This window comes from Syngnathus acus, chromosome 21, assembly GCF_901709675.1.
Source record: "Syngnathus acus chromosome 21, fSynAcu1.2, whole genome shotgun sequence".
NCBI classification, from domain to species: domain Eukaryota; kingdom Metazoa; phylum Chordata; class Actinopteri; order Syngnathiformes; family Syngnathidae; genus Syngnathus; species Syngnathus acus.
The window spans coordinates 10,673,566-10,688,157 of NC_051105.1; the positions used below are offsets into that span (position 1 = coordinate 10,673,566).

General features: G+C 45.8%; 1 protein-coding gene across 1 annotated transcript; it reads right to left on the reverse strand.

Moving 5' to 3' along the window:
* Positions 1-114: 114 nt before the first annotated feature.
* Positions 115-13,599, reverse strand: xirp2b (xin actin binding repeat containing 2b). The gene is made up of 9 exons (XM_037280952.1): positions 13,447-13,599; positions 11,945-12,088; positions 11,275-11,400; positions 10,590-10,679; positions 10,396-10,450; positions 10,240-10,328; positions 1,180-10,036; positions 635-765; positions 115-567 (listed from the first exon to the last, which is right to left on the reverse strand). The coding sequence occupies exons 2-8, from the start codon at positions 11,996-11,998 to the stop codon at positions 674-676; spliced, it is 9,363 nt and encodes a 3,120-aa protein (XP_037136847.1). The 5' UTR covers positions 11,999-12,088; positions 13,447-13,599; the 3' UTR covers positions 115-567; positions 635-673.
* Positions 13,600-14,592: the final 993 nt, after the last annotated feature.

The following is a 14,592-nucleotide window of genomic DNA, read 5'->3' on the forward strand; positions in this document are numbered from 1 at the left end:
TTTCCCTCTGCAACACCTGAACACAACACTGCCTCCTTGCTTCCAATCAACATACTCTTCATCCTTTCAATCATTCAACTATCTTTTATTTCCTTAATTGGACCATTGCGACTATTTTTTTTTCATTTTCTACTTAGGTAATTACTTTACAAGACACTTCTTGGAACAGTCTCTCCGTGTTGCTGTTGGATTAATTTTGGGGAATTGTCTTGCGGGGGCCACTGCGGTTTGGCTAGTTGAATGTCTTCCTCTATTTTAAAAACTTTCTTTGGGGAGTCGGCCTGCGGAGGCCAAACGACGGATATTCTGCTGCCCTGCGGTTTGCTCTCATCAAATGCTTTTGTCGCTTCAATCTGACCACCATGATGTGTTTTGTTCCTGTCAAGTGAACTTAGGCCGCGTGTTGAATATCTCCATTCGAGTTTTTGCTCCGGTGGGGTGGAGGCGTCGGTTCCCGCGGGAGCTTTCTGACCGAGTTCATTATCGTACATTCCTTTGGACTTGAGGAGTTGTTTGTAGTGGTGAAGACAAAAGAAGTGTCCGTGGAGAGAGACGTAATTTCCCAGGCTGCAATAAAAATGAGTTATCAGCGCCGACGGTGCTTTGTGTGCGATTTGAGGACGGCTTGGTTTACCTTAGTTTACTTTTGCATTGCTCACAGAAGAAGCAGGATTTATGGTACTTTTTTCTGTCCACTATCCATCCATCCATCGGATACACCCTCCTTCGACACACTGTGCACAGCTCTGACTTCGGAACTCGAGCCTGTTGGGGAACAAAATAAATACTAATAATAAAAATAAATAAATAAATAATCTAGAAAACTATTTCATGTGTCGGCCATCTTGTTTGTGTTTGATTACTGTTTGAGCACATGCATAGCAAAACAGGCGTCACAAATTTTTTCTATTCGTTCTACAAAATGCATAATAGGCCTCACGAAAACATAAAAACAAATACATGATAGATAGACAGACAGACAGACAGACAGACAGACAGACAGACAGATCACTAGTGTGTAAGATGACATGGCTGAACACCTCAAAACAGGATCTCACGAGATCAGTATTTAATGCTAATTAGGGGAAACGATTAGCAGTCTTAAGTCAGAGGTTAGTCGTTGCACAATATCCATCCATGCCTCGGTTTCCTCATGGCTCATGCTCCCTAATTTTTTACCGATGATCGTCTGATGAGACACCGCCTGTGACGTCATCACTTCCGTCGCAGTCTTGAAAAGCGCCTCGCTCTCGCTGCGGGTGTGGTGAAAGTTCTTCAGCAATTTCTCAGTGGCGTCTTGGTCGTGGGTTTGCGTTCGTCTGGCCGGCGCCACTTTCCTTTTCACCGCGTCAGCGTAAGAAAAAGGAGCCGGCTGTTTTGACACGCCGCCAGAGCGCTGACTGACACTTGTCGTGGTGACCTTGCTCCCAAACACATCGAGGCTTGAGAAATGCTCTGTGATTGATTTGCTCTCAGAAGGAGCTGATGGATCTGTCCGTACAATTTCCAGCACATTTCCATGAGAGGGGAGGGCCGAGCTGAGTTTTAAGCCCGGCTGCATCTCAAGAGGACTTTGCAGCTTTGCCGTGTCGACTTCCCGTCTGATTGTCAGCGGGTCCTCGTGATTGCCTTTCTGCTCATCTACAGAGAATCTCTGCTCGCTTGTTTCAAAAATATTCTTGAGAGTCTGAACGTCAAAAGCTGCCGACGCCCTTTCGGAGTCTTCCTTGTCTTCACTTTCGTTTTGCAACCACTCTGTAAATGCGAGCAACTCTTTGCTGATGTCTGTTTTACCTGTTGATTCAAATTTATTGACAAGACCGGACAAGTCCGCTTTGGGCAGATCTTCCTTTTCTTGGATCTTGTCCTCATCGCTGTCCTCCAGCTCCGGGCCCAGTCGTTCAGGTATCGCAATGGGTTCCTTTCGGATATAGGTTTTATTCATTTCAGCCTTTTGGGCCTCCTCGAAGAACTCCTTCTTTTCTTGAAATGAAGCCAATGATAACTCGGAGGTATCTTCCGGGACCTCATTACAAAGCGGCGGTTTCCTATCTGCCTTACTTTGGCTTTCATTTGCATTTGAAGCCTCGGGAGGTTCCCAGGTGTCTTTTTCTATGACGTGCTTTCTAGACGACTCACCGGAGCCGTGTACGGACTCAAGTTTGATTTGCCGATGGAATGAAGCAGGCGTTTCCACGATTTCGGATTTCTTTTCGCATATGAGCTGCGAGGATATTAACGGCGGCGGGGTAACGCCGCGAGACAACTTGGCCGTGGTGTCTTTGAGTCGCGGCAAATTCTCGGCTCGGTCAAACGTCGGGGAGGGTGTGATTCTCGTCAGTTTTGACGTCGGGGTATCGCAGCGGCGCGGCGGCGGCGGCGGGGGTGTGCCGGCCCTTTGGAGCGGTGTCGGCGAGGGAGTGACTCTCTGGGGGGAGTCGGTCCTTCGAATGGATTCGATGGTGATAAATGTGGGCGAGGGAGTTCGGGTTCTTAGAGACGGCGACGGAGCTCGTAGGTCCATTTGTTCTTTCCTGCTTTCAGTTAAGATCTCCTTCTTTAATTGCTTCTGGACTTTTATAGAACCAACGCCGAACTTTTTTTCCTCAGCAACAGATTCCAATCCGCGCTTTTCGTTCGTAACTTTTTGAGCTCGACTCGACTCGGGAACGTCATCCCCCAATTTTTTGTGAGGAACCTCCGGGCTTGCGAAGCAATCTGCAAATGTGCCGAGTTTAGTTTTGGAAACGGTTTGCATTCCCGTGATGTAAGAGATTACGCCCGCCACCTGTTGCTTGGGAGATTCCACGATTCCCACTGATGCAGACGTGACCGTTTGATTCTGTTCTGACTCGACTGGCACTTTAATTGGCTCGGCCCGACTTTCCTCCAGTGACGCACTCTTCGGAGTAATTGTCACGGCTTTCTTCTTGGGATGACTTTGATGTGCTTTTACTCTCTGGGAGTTGTCATCCTCTTTGCTTTGAACATGCTCTTCGACGACACTTGTGTGAATTTGTAGAGCGGCAGTTGTTTCTTCCATTTCATTGATTGTTTCTGTGACGGCCGTCTTTGATTCGAAGTCTTTGATTTGACTTAATTGTGTCGCCGCTTTCGACTTTTTAGATTTCTTTTTCTTCTTTGGTGCTGTTTGACCGTCACTTACATTGATGGCAAGATCTTCATCTGGGGACACTTTGGTTATCACCTGCTTTGATTCTGTCTTTACCTCTCTTGACTCGCTGATGGGCTTGGCGGAATCGTTGGCTTTCACCTGAATCTTTCGCTCTTCTTCAATCTTGGCGTCAACTTGCTTTTCCTGCTTAGTGCTCTTTTTTACCTTTTGGTTTGTTCTTGGTATTTTCCCGATAGTTTCTGCTTTTTCGGTGGGTATTTCTGGTTGCTCGTTTCTCTTGGGCTGCGATTGGGATGTCTTTGATTTCTGTTCAATGCTTTCAGTTTTCGCCATTTTAACAAGGCCTCTCGATTTATCCATACCTGTTCCCTCGACCATCTTTCTTTCAGATTCCTTTGCGTTTCGATTTTTCACATGTTTCTTCTCACCGGCGATTTTTGCAAAAGTGGTGTCTGTGGTGTGACTTTGGTTCGAAACGACAGCTTGAGTCGACACCTGGGAGGAGACAGAAACTATTTTCTGTTTGGTTGTGTGAGCGGTTTGTCTCACAGCAGTCACTGAAGAGCTCTTTTGAAGCTTAGAAGACTCATTAGAAAGTATTTCCTTCTTGGCAGATGATATTGTGGAGATAACAACCTGCTTGGATGCATCTCGTGACGAGGAGGACTCGAAATGGAGCGCCGACTCGGCATTTCCAGCTGGGGTCTGGATGTTTTTTGTTTGGTTGACATCTTCAGCTGCCTTAATTGAGTCATTCACAAAAGGCGGAGTTGGAGTGGTTGGAGGCGTGTTTTCCTCTTTGTGCTTACGGTATTTTTCCTCGGCTTTTATTAACGGGGTGTTGAATTTACTTGTTTTGCCTCTTGGAGGAGGAGTGGGGGAAGATGGTGGGGTGATGCAAACTCTCCTGGAGGGTCGCGGCGATTCTGGTGGCGGCGGTGGCGGGACTTCGATTCTTTTAGATGTTCGTGTCGTGGTTACAGACTGGACTGTTTCCACGTTAGCCTCAAGCTTTGGGACGGGACATAACGGAACTTTGACTTTCTTCACTGTCATCTTTTTGGCCTGGGTTGGTGAGACGGGAACTGGTTGTTTTGGGATCCTTTCCAGGTCTCGCCGTGGTGGTGGTGGTGGTGGTGGTGTTGGTGGTGGTGGTGGTGATGGCGGTGGGAGTAAGTCCAGTTCAACAGTAGCTGGTGGTGGTGGTGGAGGAAGGTGATCCCCATCAGAATCCACAAATGGAGGCGGCGGCGTCGGAGGAAGAGGAAGGTCGATGTCTACCACCGGTGGAGGGGGAGGAGGCAAATCGGGTTCGGCCACTTGTCGTTTAGGAAAGTACACATCTGTTTTGACTTTTGTTTTATTCAAGCGGATCATTCCTTTTGGCTTCAGGTTGCAGAATTCCGTTTTTAATGTTTTGATGCCGTGACTTTGGGTGATGGTTTTGTGCTCCACGACGGTTTTGGATTGTGTGCTGCGCCTTTCCGCCGTACACGTTGTTTTAGTTTCGGTCGCAACAGATTGATGATCGTCCGGAACTGCGGTTTTGATTTTTTGTACGTTTCTCTGTGTCTCCGCATTTAAATTCTTCACAGTAGGCCTCTGCTTAACTCTGACTCTTCTGTAGGAGCCGGCTTTCCCTTTGGGAGTTTCACGCTGTGCCGTTTCCATAAGTGATTTAATCGTGCCTTTCACGTCGCCTTTTATCACTTCCTCTTTCTCCGCCAAAGTTTGCTCTTCTTCTTCGGCACTCGGGATTCTTTGAATTCTTTGAGCGGGTGGAGGTTCAGTGAAGAGCTGTATCGTTCCTTTCACATCCCCCTGGACATCTATCTCCTGATGACAGATTTTTTTCTCAGAAGAAGCATCTTGTAGACCTTGCATTGCTGCTTGAATGTCACCTCTGACAATTTCTTCCTTCTCCACCTCAACCACCGTTTGCTTTGCCAACTGGAGAGATCTTAAGGTAGCCTTGACATCTCCAGAAACCAGATCCTCCGTGGTGGCTTCAACTCGGGCGGTTGCAGAATTCTCGAGAGATCTCAAGGCTCCTTTAATATTCCCGGGTATAATATCTGGTTTCTCGATCTCCTTGTGACGATGTTGCGCCCTCTCCAGGCATCGCATGGTTTTGGGTATGTTGCCTTTCATGACTTCCTCTTTCTCCACCACGACTCTCTGGTTGACTGATTCTGACAATGATGTCAATGCAGCTTTCAGATCTCCTTTGACGATCTCCTCCTTTTGGAGACCCTCTAATGAGACCGTGGGCTCAGTCATGAAAACCTTTACCGTGTTGTGAACATCACCCGGTATGATATCATCCACGGTGCGCTCGATTTGCGTTTGGTTGCTACTAAGGATGACTTTGGTGCCCTGAATGTCACCTCCGATAATCTTTTCTTTCTCAATAGTCTCGTCTGACGCTTCATCTGGTTCTAAATTGAGTTGTTTAAGATAACTGAGGGCCCCGGATTCGATGCAGGTGGAATAGAATTTGACGTTCCCCTTCTCGGTTTCATCGACCGTTATCCTCTGTGTCAGATCAGGCTGATCTTGGCTGGAGAGTCTTTGCAGGGCAGTCTTTATATCTCCTCTGACCACGCCCTCTTTTTCCATACTCATCGGATCTTGCTTGTTCAGAAGGGAATAGATTGTCATCCGCACATCGCCTTTCTCATCCTCCTGAATGAGGAGTCCATGTTTGACAGAGCCGCTGTCGTCGAAAAGGTTATTTATGGCTTCCCGAATATCTCCTGGTATAATTTCTTCCTTTTCGATATTTTTGTTGCTCTCTTGGTTGAAAAGCTGTCGCACGGTTGAAGTGATATCGCCCCTCTCTTCCGACTCGATGACCACCTGCCGCCCGTGTTGTTCCTGTCTGTTCAGGAGGTTCATCATAATAGTCTGCAAATCCCCTCTGATGACTTCCTCACGTTGAATCTCGGGAGCTTGCTGATTCATCAGATTGTATTTCGCCATCCTAACATCGCCGATTTCATCCGATTCGATGAGTATGCCTTTGGATGTCACCATTTTCTGACTATGAAGTTCTTCTAGAGTTCCCTTGACGTTCTTGCCCAAGATTTCCGTCTTCTCCGTTTTCGTCTCGTTGAAGTCATCAAAGGGTGTCGTTTCAAAGAGCCACGTCGTTGACTTGACATCTGCTTTGACAATTTCCTCTCGAGCGACGTGCGGCGTCTCGTCGTCTTCGTCGACCTCTTTAATGTGGTCCAAAGGATTTTTCTCAAACAGCCAAACGGAATGCTTGACGTCACCCTTTTCCACCTCCTCCTTTTTAACCGTCTCGATGAGGTTCTCCGAGCTCAGGCTTCTTATTTTATCAATCGACTGCGTCTCGAATCTCCATCTGGCCGACCTGACGTCGCCTTTTTGTATTTCGCTGATATTGACCGTTCGAACCGACTCCTGCAACATGGCCTCCGATTCAAAGCGGTCTTTATTCATTTTAACGTTGCCCCCTTGAATGTCCTCCACCGTCTTCATGAACGTCCTGTTTTCTTCAGATATCCTATCAAGAGGCTGCGTCTCAAACTTCCACTTTGCAGACGTGACGTCTCCTTTCTGCTCGTCCTGCTGCGTGACAGATTTAATGACGTAAACCTCGTCCGAGTCCTTGATGGCGTCCAGAGGTTTGGTTTCAAACAACCACCGAGTTCCGATGACATCTCCGCGTGTTACCTCCTCGCTGGTGACTGTGGTCACTTCATGGTAATGACCTTCCTTGTCCTGGATGGCATACAGAGGCTGAGTTTCAAAGAGCATGGTGTAATTTTTTACATCGCCCTTCTCTTCATCGTTGCGAGCAATCGTTTGCATCGTGGATAGCTCGGGTTCAGACGCCGATTCCTTGATTCTATCCAAGGAAAAGGTCTCAAAGATGAATCGTCCCTTGTCTACGTCCCCACCGTGTATGTCGGTAACTGTCCGGCTTTTGGATGTTTCTTCTTGGCCGTCGTGGATGGCGTCTATGGATTGATTTTCAAAGAGCCATTTACAGGTGACGACGTTTCCTTTCTGAATATCCTCGCTTTGCACTCTCTTGAGACGTTGCATCATTTCCTCCGACGTCGACGTCATGATATCGGCCGTGCCGTGTTCAAAAATATGCTTCTTCCTCGACACGTCACCTGACGCAATGTCGATCTCGGTGATGCGCTTGAAAGAATTTCCCTCCTCACCGGAGAGATTCTCGAGTTTTTCGGTCTCAAAGAGAAAACACGCCGTCCGGACATCTTTGCCTTGAATGTCCTCTTGATTGACCGTGCACGTTTTCAAGACAGTTTCCGTTTGGTGGTGAATTGCATCAAGCGCTTGCGTCTCAAAGAGCCACGTGCATGTTTTCACGTCTCCCTTTGGCATTTCTTCAGACTGATTATCACTATTTATGTCCACTTTTTCATACAGGACGTCCATTGGTTGCGTCTCAAAGAGCCACTTGCAGTTCTTTACGTCTCCTTTCACAATTTCTTGAGTTTCGCTTTGTGTTTCCTCATCTTCGATGTTACTGAAGTACTTGATGGCATCGAGAGGCTGCGTCTCAAAGAGCCATTTGGCGGTCTTAACGTCACCGGATTCGATTTCCTGTTTGGATATCCCTTTAATTATTTGATATTTGTCAATGCTTTCGTCAAATTGGTCGATGGGTCGCGTTTCGAACATCCATTTGTACGTTGTGACATCTCCGCTCACAACTTCTTCGTGACGCACTGTTCTTAACTCGTGGAAGTGGCCCGAGCTGTCCTGCATGGCGTACAATAGCCCGGACTCAAAGAGGTTTTTGTTGGACTGCACCGAACCACTCGTGACGCCCTCAACCTGGATCTTTTGCGACTCGTCCCTTCTGCTTAAATCGGTGCTCTCAAAGATATGCTTATAATTTGACACGTCCACTTTGTCAATTTCTTCCAAGTCAATTGTTCGGATGACTTCCTTCTTCTCGTCTCGAATCTGTTCCAAAGGCTGGCTTTCGAACCGCCATTTCTGATGTCGAACATCTCCCCTTTCCTCGTCAAGTTCCACCCATCTCTTCAGTTTGCCGACCTCCGCCAGCTCCTTCGCCTCGTCGGTCGACATCGCCATTTTTTTCAATTTACCGACTTCTGCGAGTTCCTTCGGCTCCTCGGCCGGGATGGTTTCAAAGTAATGCCTGGTGGATTTCACGTCTCCTGCGATAATTTCCTCTTTTGTCAAGGGGAGGCTATTTGAATCATCTTTCAACATGTCCATTGGCTGAGTCTCAAACACCCAGCAATTCCTGCGAACATCGGCTCTGCAACTCGTACCGTCCTCCTGCGTGAGGTCCTCCTCGATATTGACTGTGCGAGTTATCTCCTTCTTCTCATCGCGTATGTGCTCCAGAGGTTGACTCTCAAAGCGCCACTTTTGATGTCTCACGTCCCCTTTTATGTCTTCGTTCGGCAGTGACTTTTTAAGTTTTCCGACTTCAGGGCAGTTCTTCCTCTCCATTTGAGGGCTGCTTTCAAAGAAGTTTCTTGCCGATCTAACATTACCCCCGATAATTTCTTCAACGCACTGAGTCATGGCGTTCGAATCATCCTTCAGAGAATCCATCGGTTGGGTTTCAAACACGAGGCAGTGCTTGCGCACATCCGCCCCAACGACTTCTTCGGTTTTTGAGCATTCCAACTCAGTCAGGGAATTCAACGTCTTTATCTCAAACAACCATCGTCCCCAGTCTCCTCTGTTACTGTCCTCCATGGAAAGGCTACACACCAGCTTGAAAGATGAAAGCGGTTTGTTCTCATTAAGAGGTTGAGTATCAAAAAGCCAACGCGAAGCAATTGAACTCTCCAGCTCGGTTTCAATTTTCCGCACCGATTTAATCTCCAGCATCTGACTGGACTGCCCCATGATGAAGCATTGAAACTGAGTGTCAAAGTTGCTCGTTATGGTTTTCTCCTCCTCGTTGATTTCTTCCACGACTGATCTTAAGCTCAGCAGATGGCTCTCGTCCACCGTCTCCGTGTGTCCGAGGCCGTCCATGTACTTATCGTCAATCATGTAAATGGTGGCGTTACCGTCCTCTTCTGTGAATACCACCTCTTTGGTGAGGTCTTCTTCCTGGTGCATCTTATTCAGATTGTCCATCGTTTGGGTTTCAAACAACCACGCCGCAGCTCGCACGTCTCCCTTGTCAAACCTCTTCCTATACTCCATGGAGTCGGTCTCACGTGGGCCCAGCTCATCTGCCGGCTTGGTCTCGAACATCCACGCCGTGCGCCTCACGTCTTTCCCGAGAATCATCTCTTTCTCTGTCATCTTGTGATTTCCTTCATCTCCATCCAGGGATTCATCCTTGATGGCATCTAGTGGCTTATTTTCAAACATCCAGCGCCTTGCCTGCACCTCTCCTGGTAGAATCTCTTCCCATTCGTATTCCTCATCAGTGACATCAGCGTCATCCTCATACAAATACGCTTGACTCGCCCGCTGGTTGTTTACCGTCTCGTTGTATTCGTTGTAGAAGTCCTCTTCGATATTTTTCCTGACGCCAGGATGTATGTGCTTGTACAGACGTTTCAACTCAGACATGCTCCTCTGCTTGATGTAAGCTTCTTTGCTGAGAAGGTTTTTGGCCGAGTTCACTGATCCTTGAGGCTCCTCGGATGAGTATTGAGTGACAGGAATACTTTCGATGATTGGTGACATTTCAAGTAAATCCGGCGGTGGCGGCGGAAGGTAATCAGAGTCGTCTACGGCCGGTGGCGGCGGCGGTGGAAATTCTTCGTAATCTATCATGGCGTCCGGAGTGTCCTCTGCTGTTTCGACCGCTGACTCCCGGTGCCCCTCATTTGTCACTGTGTTGGTCTGGGTCGCATTGGACGACCACTTTGACCAACCGCTGTCACGTCCAGTCTTATTTAAAGAGCAAAAGTGAGATTTGTAGGTAAATTACTGCAACTAATTATTCCATTTCATTAATTACATCTTCAGATAAAGTTTTAATGACATGACACAATCTTAGCGAGCTTTTTTGGAGCTTTAGCTGAATCAACCATTTTTATTCTGCTGGATGGTAAAGCAAAATTTGTAAATTAGCATAAAATCCAAGCGATTACCTTAATCGGTTTGTGTGGTGCTGCTTCCTCTATGGTTCTTTCAAAGTGAGCCCTGAGTTCTTTTGTTGTGTACCTTGGAAATTCTTCTTCTGTCCGTTAGCGTCAAAACGAGAATAAACTTAGAAGCAATGTTGTGTATAACATACAACGCCTTACCTTCATTTTCATGGATTTTATCATTGCAGTGCAAATTGTTGACACCGTCTGACACCTATTTAACACAAGAAACAAATATTTAGTCCTCTCTAACCTAAATGGAACATCATGAATTCTTTAGCCACAACACTAGCAAATCCAAACTAAATAAAGAACAAATTATTTTGTAAACAGAGGACTCTAAAAGTACATACCACTGTTTCTTGGGTGGATAGTAGCTGCTGACTGCCCGCCACCACCTGATGCTCGCTGCTTGACACCGACATCTCTGAGTGGGACATTTCCTGTAAATGTAAAAAAAAAAAATGGTGGATTTCACATCTGGACACACTACAAGCTGTGAATTAAGCGCCAGTCAATATTCACATTCCCTCTCATTTTGCTGATAAAATGCAGAAGCTACAATGTTTTAAATTCACATTTGCTGGGATGTGATAGGTATTCCCAAACGACAACAAGAATAACAAAAAACATGCCTCATTCATCTGAGCATGCCCTCCTGGTGCTCATGTGATAAGAGTCTGTTCCGCACGCCATGTTGAAAATCAAGCAGGGACGCGATGGTTAATGCGATACAGTGTGACTTGTGGAGATAGCGGCGGGATGGCAAACAACACGCGGGGCTGCTCATTCATACCGTGCCATAAAAATAATAGAAAAACACAACGGTGTAAATGTGTGTTGTTGCAAATGAGGTGAGCTGGATCACAAACATCGTTGTTCATTTTTAGAAAATATGGCATATTTTCCGCCAGGCTCACCCATGCATGTTAAAGCATCAGCATTCCTGTCTGCTCAAATGTTTCCCGCTAACTTGATGACAGACATCTTATTCACTTTCATGCATTGGCGGCCATAATTGGCCTCTAATATGTGTACCTGCACACTGCTGTGCTGGAAATGGAACTGGGTTACATGAGATGTGGTCGTTTCCTGGGTTTGAAATTGTTTCCTCGCGTTGGCGAGTCCCCCAGGCATGGAACAGATCTCAGACTCCTCCATGACCTAATGAAGCAGGGGGGGATATCATTAGTGGAGCTCCACCTCACACGGAGCTTATCTTCAGCCTGCTAATCATGTTGCTAAAGCAGCCGTCTCCAACTTTTTCTGCGCTACGGCCCGGTTTCAAGTCAAGGAATATTTGGATGACGGTGTAGAAAAATAAATAAAAACAAAGTCAATGTAGTTAGTGGCTATAATTAGTGGTAAAGTCATTAGTTTGTCTAAAACAAGCCGGTCACATTTGGCTAATGGGAGACTTGAAACATTTTTTTTTTTAGTATTTTCCTTAAGAGCTACTCTTGTTTCCTTCCTATTTATATTTGCTCGTCTATTTGTACCGCCGCTGACTCTGACCCCGCCGACTCACTCTCCACTGAGTGACCGTCACCACCTCCACGAATACAGCATGACAACATCAGCAATAAAAAGGTGACAATGCCCACAGAATTGTTGCGCAGCTACCTTGCGACCGTCAAGACCGCGTACAACAATAACAAGAACTTTACTTTCACTTTAACGGTGGCTGCATGATGCAAGCACAAAGTACCCTGCTCGGGATGGTGTTGTTGTCCACTCGCTGGGTGACAGTAGATTGGTACATGGTGGCCCTAGTGTGGCTCAGTGCTTGGTTCTTCTTCTGTTTAGAATGTTACAGGAGGTCCTGCTCGGCTTCAAGGCGTGCTGCCAGCAGCTGAAGACACAAAGCCAAGGAATTTGTTTGTTGTTGTTGTGATAGTCCCACAGACAGGGAATATAATTTAGTCATGCAGACACAAACAAAGATGAGTGGTACCTTACAATATCTTCTACTTTTACTGTAATTTTAGATGTTTTTCAGAGAAGATAAAGAATATATGCCTGTGAAGAACCTTATATTATATAGCAATGTGTTGTGTTTAAATACTCAAACCACAATTGTCTAGGCTAACCGTTAGCCTGTCGATGACATTTTGCATTGTTTGCAATCAGGCTTTGCTAGGGCTAAGTTACTATATGCTTTTTTAAAAATAAACAACAGGTAATTCATTTTGTTTTATGTTCATTTGGAGAGTAAAGCTAAACTGAAAAAAAGCATTAAACTTCTCAAGGCCTCATTTTTGACGAATCATTCAATAGCTGCCTAACTGCTGGCTCATTTTGAAGTGATTTGAAATGATCAAGTCATAAGTCATGTGACTCCGCGGCTGACGGTATAATTTACTTTGGACATTGGCAGTATTATTATTCATTGCAGCCAGGATAATATAATTAGAAGTAGACAACGTGGAATAGTAGAGATAACATCAAGTTCTCAAAGTTCCATCACATCAACAGACAATCAAAACCACTGGTGCATTGAACCATTGCGCCATTTGAAGCCTTTTTTATTGAATTAATTAACGTTTTAGGTCATTAATGATTTGCGGTTTAATTATGTGAGATCTGCCTTAGAGAAATGTACTATGTTGTATGAACCTAATCATTGAGTTCAATTAAGTTAAAAAGTACATGGCTACAAAATACAAATCCCAGGTCAAGGTTTTGAGGGGGATGCACTGTATAAATAGAAACCGTTAAATGTGATAGCAGAGAGTAAAATTTAAAGCCAAAAAAGTCCAAGGCTATCTAATGACATGTTATGCTGTACGGCAAGCTCAAATAACAAGAAAGTGAAGTAATCTAGGCGCCTTACGAAAATAAATGTGGCCTATTTTAAACGCAACCATGAAGGGCCATGTTGGTTTTATGGAAGCGGTGAGGTCAGCGTGTTCCTTGCTGAAAATCGCATTGATAAACACACCTTTGATTAGAAATGACTCCACTGTACTGGCCATTTCATGGCTTGTCAATTTTCTTCTCAGTAGCGCGCCGCAACACCTGCAGTACTGCAGAGCTCCGTCCATTTGGAAGCAAAATAAATCACTTCTCAGCTTGAGGCGGCGTTTCAAATTGCCGAGTTAATTTTCTGTATCGTCGCTGTTTATTTCCCTGCAGGTCAAACATTTATAATTTCCAACTAACATGGTGACAAATTCACATACGGTGAAATCCAATTCATTCGTGACCTACCAGGTAAAAAATAGAAGGTCTATAAAAAAAAGAGCTCCACAGGTAGAATCCCACACAAATGGCCACTGCACCCCCAGCCAGCAGGGTCGTTCCAAATAAAAACAAATCCCAGTCGGCGTTGGAGACCAGCTCCAGCAGTGCGTCCACCTCTCTAAGACCAATGGCGGGGGACAGCTGATTTTATTTTGGAACCTCCGCCCACTCCCAAAACATGGACCTGCTTGGATTTTTTTGGAGCCTCCCCTTGAAAAGAAAAAGGAATTTCCCCTACAGATGCTATTAAGCAGCCATTAAGCACGTCACCTTAGTTTTAGGGTGAAACAAATACAAAATTAGATTATGATTTGTCAAAGTGCCACAGTATAGTATCAACCACTTAGGAGGTCTTACTCGATGTCAGATTTGTTTTTGCAATAAGTATCGGTGGGTGGTATCGGCTGCTTGTAAGAATACCCGATACCGGAAAATAAGGCCAGTATCGGCCCGATATTGATACCTGATATCAGCCCATCCTTAAAAATAACGTAATCAAAAACCAAATAAGTCAGATTACAATAATAGTGGACCGATTCGATTTGGTCCGATTAAATCAAAACCGTTTTTCCGATTCAAACCGGTTTTCATAACACCCCGAATGAATTGACACTGCCTAAAAATAAAGCCTATCAATCGGCTGAAATGAAGCAGTATTATTTCCATAATTGCAGCCTTTGCAATTTGAAAATTGCATTCCACTACATTGTGACGTTAATTTGACGTCCATTAATTGTGGAGCCCTAATCACGGCCCCACCTTGCATGGCATGCAGCAGCTGTTAGAGTCTGTCATGATACGCCAAATTGCATCTTCCCGCCAATAATCGCAAAATCCATTATGACGGTCCCCGCGCCGCGCAACATGGACGCCTGCCAGTCGTCAATTCAGGTGTTGCTAAATGGCGTCGCGCTGCGCGGTGGGTCTCAAATGCGGCCGATGATGTAATGTAACGTTAAAGCCAGCGAGGCGTAGGGGGCCCGTAAATCTGACACCAGACATCTTCGAGTGTTGAGTGTGTGGCAGCTCATCTTGTTCGGTCCAGACGGAGACGGTGGCGCCTGCCTGCCTCGGGTATCTTGTAAAGGCAAAACTAATGTTCGTGTCTGCCAG

Coding starts and splice junctions, on each gene's coding strand:
- xirp2b (XM_037280952.1), bottom strand. CDS start 11,998: ATGTACCAATCTACTGTCACCCAGCGAGTGGACAACAACACCATCCCG. Junction 11,401..11,944: donor ACAACACCATCCCGAGCAGG/GTACTTTGTGCT, acceptor CTGCTTCATTAG/GTCATGGAGGAGTCTGAGAT. Junction 10,451..10,589: donor TATCCACCCAAGAAACAGTG/GTATGTACTTTT, acceptor TGTGTTAAATAG/GTGTCAGACGGTGTCAACAA.